The sequence below is a fragment of the Belonocnema kinseyi genome, chromosome 9 (assembly GCF_010883055.1).
Source record: "Belonocnema kinseyi isolate 2016_QV_RU_SX_M_011 chromosome 9, B_treatae_v1, whole genome shotgun sequence".
In the NCBI taxonomy this organism is placed as follows: Eukaryota; Metazoa; Arthropoda; class Insecta; order Hymenoptera; family Cynipidae; genus Belonocnema; species Belonocnema kinseyi.
In genome coordinates, this window is record NC_046665.1 from 61,670,841 (window position 1) to 61,675,454 (window position 4,614).

General features: G+C 40.7%; 1 protein-coding gene across 1 annotated transcript; it reads left to right on the forward strand.

Moving 5' to 3' along the window:
* Positions 1 to 1,986: 1,986 nt before the first annotated feature.
* LOC117180565 (piggyBac transposable element-derived protein 4-like) lies at positions 1,987 to 2,838 on the forward strand. The gene has a single exon (XM_033373061.1). It carries the CDS (start codon positions 1,987 to 1,989, stop codon positions 2,836 to 2,838), a length of 852 nt encoding a protein of 283 aa, XP_033228952.1.
* Positions 2,839 to 4,614: the final 1,776 nt, after the last annotated feature.

Below are 4,614 nucleotides of genomic sequence, written 5' to 3' on the forward strand. Positions count from 1 at the left end.
TATGTATGTCTGTGAACACGATAACTTTTGAAAAAGTCAATTTATTAGATTGGCCTTTGGTACATTGGCATAGTGTCCTAAACTAAAGGTCAAGTTCGTTAGCCAGCGATTTCGGATAAAAATTCAAAATGTGGGCACATTTTGAAAATTTTTGACTGCATTTTTTTCAAAATTCAAAAATTCTCTGTACGGTTGTTCATAGCATTCGAAAAGTCAAACAAATGATCCTAACGACTTTTTTCATCAAATCAAAAATTACCAGAGTTCTTATGCCAAGTAACGCACGATATAAAAAAAAAGTCAAGAGAAGAAAAATGTTGCTTTTTGAATGCCCTACGAGATTATCAGAACAACTTTTTGAATTTTCTTGAAAAATAAAAAATTCAAATTATGATAGCATAAAAAATAATGAAAAATCCAAAAATCATATTTTTCGGCCAAACTATGGAAAATACGGTAAAAGATAAATTGACAAACATTGTGAATTTGAAAAAGATCTACAAATTTGTCATGAACCACTTTTTGATAGGATGCGTAGTTTTGGTTTTAATCAAGAAAAACGTCATTAACAGTCAAAAAAATGTGCCGGCTGCGTGGGAACTTTCTTACCACAACTTTTGTCTTTTAACCCTCATAGTACCAGGTGAGGTCGGATCTGACCCGATGTTTCATTTCTTATAGGCTAGCGCATGCGTGGGAAATGAGGAACGTCTCTACCGCTTGGGTAACCTTTCCTTCAGTCTCGCTCTAGCCGTTCGAGAAGCCACGTATCTGAGGTAAGTGAACTTCATTGCATTTCCTTTGTTTGAAAATAACACGTACCATGACGGGTCGGATCCGACCCAACCTGGTCCTTCTCTTATATTTTTCATTGCGCACAATGGTCGGTTCTGATAATTCAAGTTTCGCTTTTTCTTTGTCTTCTAACTTGAAAAGCTTGCCAATTTGGATGAAGCAAGCTTTGTGCCTATTTTTTGAGAGTTTTTTCTTTTATGCTGTGACATGAAAACTAATAAGTGAATAATTTCCATGTTCATAATTATTTCAGAAAGTTTGAAATTTCTTTATTAGGTAGGATTACATATATATTATAATATAGTTACATAAGAGTAATAACGTTTGTGTAATTCGAGTATGATTTCCTCGTTTTTTCGGCGTGTTTTGAAGCAGGAAAGTAACTCCTTGCGGGTGGGGTTTTTCTCCGACCACGCGCACTATTTTTCTGCTCGGTATTTGTCTCTTCAAAATAACCTCAAACCTGAGACGATATTTCAAGAAACAACTTGAAAACCATACTCTTGTTACACAAAACATCGTGTGCCAAGGCAGCGTGGTCTTTTTACGGTTGAGCATGTAGTTGCAAAAACGAGTCGCAGCCACGCTTGGCCGTAAAAAGTCTACATTGCTTTCTTGGGGCAAAATATAATATTATTACATATTTTTCCAGGGCGGTGAATATGGAGTTTCATCGACATTATACAACGGAAGAAGAAATTCTTAAGGAGCTGAACAGGCAATTGGACAATTCGGACGCAGAAAGTAATGAAGAGCTTGATCTTGATGCTTCAGATACCGAAGACTGCATCTTGTTCAACGACGATAACATCCCTGATTCATTCGATGTGAAAGATACCAACCACATTATTTTCTCTCTTCATTGAAGATAATATGATAGATACAATTGTAACGTTCACTAACTGTGAAATGGAATTTCTTAAACTTTGGTACGAAACCGTGGAAGGTTACATGTCGCATACTGATATGATAGAAATTAAGGCACTGTTGGGTTTACTATACATGAGTGGGGTGTTTAGAAATTCTGCTTTGAGTACCAAAGCCATGTTTTCCCCCATTTACGGCCCATCTTTGTTTCGTTGTGGAACGTCAAAAAATAGATTCAAGTTTCTTCTGAGAGCTCTTCATTTTGATGATAGAACCATAAGATCCACGCGTTAGGCAAGTAATAAATTTGCTCCTTTCCGTGACATGTGGGATAAATTTGACGAAAATTGTGGCAAATACTGTTCACCTTCTGCTTATGTAACAGTTGATGTGACGCTCCTCATTTTTGGCGGAAAATGTCCATTTAGAATGTACATTCCATCTAAACCAGATAAGTACGGCTTAAAGATCATTTCAGCATGCGATGCCAGGACTTTTTACTTCTTGAAGGGAATACCTTACGTTGATCATGAAATAACGAAAAGAAAAGGTGACCTTTCCCTTCCCACTCAGTATGTTTTGCGCCTCACCGGTTTCATTACCGGAAGAAACAGGAACGTTACTGTTGACAACTGGTTTTCTTCAGTTAAGTTGACAGAAGAATTAGCAAAAAAATTGACGATGGTCGGTACTCTCAGGAAAAACAAACCTCCACTCCCACCATCCATGATCTCAGCCAGAACACCTGTCTTATACACTGAATATCTCTATCAACCAGACAAGATGATTCTCTCCCACACGCACAAGAAGAATAAAAAAGTAGTCTGGATATCTTCTGTGCAATGTACAGGTGAAAGGGGTGAATCAAAGCCTGAAATAATAGAATTTTCTAATTCAGCAAAAAGTGGCGTTGATGTCTTGGACAAGTTTTGCCACGACAAGACCACCAAACGCACAACTAGGCGCTGGCCACTGAGATATTTTTTGGGAATTTTGGACATAGCTGCTGTGAATAGCTTCGTGTTGTACAAGTGGAATCTGAACTTGGAGCGATATTCAAAGGAGGCACGTACATATTTACTGAAGACCCTTGCTTTCCAACTCACCGAAACCAGAATGACTAGAAGAGCCTACAACTTGCGTATTTCAAAACAACTTCGACTGTCTATAAAATAATTGTTGGGGATACGAGAGGAAGATGACGAAACACCAGTTACTGCTGCTAAAACTTCACAACCTAGAAAAAGATGTGATTTTTGTTCACGTGCCAAAGACAGAAAAGGGAACCTCCGTTGCATGAAATGTTGGTCAACAATGCCGACCACTCTAGAGCTGGGGCACCCAATGCAAATGGATTCAATGCGATGGATCGGCGGAATCTCGCGACCTTCAGGTGGACGGGGCGACTGAATCACGATTTACTTGCTAGAGTGCTACGATGCGAGCGTGGCCCCTGAACGGGATTAGATGCCAGGCTGCATCCTCTGTGGTACGAGAAACACCCGGACCTAACGCACTTTTCGCAGCAACGTCTGAGAAACCATGCTGAACTACTCCGAAAAAGGGGCTATGTAAGCGGAGCGCCTACTCTACCACAGCTAGAACAAGCCGGCAACAGAGAAAGAGAGGCGACACTAAGACTAACCGCAGACAGGCATCCAATAAAGGAAAAGCGATGCTTTATGACCCAGAGAAACATCAACACCAAGGTTTCTCTCATGTCTAAAGATCTGGCTGAAATGGATGATGAGTTTCGTGGACATTTTTCCAGAGAATCCGACCTCTGGGCTATCAATTATTGTGTGTATAACGCAGCGAGAGCTTTGGCCGATGCGAACCGTAAAACAAAACCAACGGTTGATCATAAGATCAAAAGACGAATGCATCAACTTGTCATAAAGATAGGCTGGGCAAGACAGTACGCGTCCCGCATTCAGTGTGTGATTGACTACATTACATCTGGCAGGAATTTTACCGCCAAGGTTCGAAAGTTCGCGTGCGAACTGCGAACCCGTTATCAGCCATTTAACAAGTCAAAGCTGTTGACCATCAGGCAGAAAATTGTTGAAAGAATACGGATACCATCTGACGCTAAGAGAAGTCTAGAGCGGAGGGAAAGGTGGGTCAGAGAAAATCAACAGTTTCTCTCTGACCCATATCGACTCTTCATCTCGACTCTTCGGAATGCCTTCAATTCGACCTCCCATAGACTTATCATCTGTCTTTTGGAACTCTTAAAGGTTCATCCGCAAACAGTTAGGTGCATAGAGAGTTTGATTGCGCTTTGGAAAATCAGATTTACCATCTCATCTGGAAAAAAACGTGTGACAACTAACAAGGTCACCTTTCAGAGAGGTGTCTTTCAGGGCTTTACCATGAGCCCACTCCTCTTTTGCCTTACATTATTGTCACTATCTCTAGCACTTCGCCATTCCGACGGTTCATTCCGACAAATGCGTCAAAGTTTATTTTTATCGAGGAAAACTTAATGGCATCCCTGAAGATCCTGAGCTAGTTGATAGAAGCGCTATACGACACTTTTGCGCTGGAGAGACTTATACATACCTGGGCGTGCCACAGAGCCGCATTCAGGATGTGACATCTATAAAGGATACTCTCCGAAGTAGATAGAAACGTCTCATTCAGCAGATTTGGTCTTCCGAACTGTCGGCGAGGAACAAAGTATCTGCAACGAACATGATTACCGTCCCGGTAGTACTCTATTCATTTGGAGCAGTTCCATGGACAAAGAACGAGCTCAAATCCCTTGATATCGGGACAAGAAAGGTTATGCACATGAACAAAAGCATGCATCTCAAGTCTTCTGTTCCACGACTGTACATCTCACGCCGTCAAGGTGGTTGCGGAATATTGATTCTTGAATGTCTTCACAACAGGATTATTCTCGGTACAGCACATAGAGTTGCAAATGGAAGAGACCCTCTTCTTAAA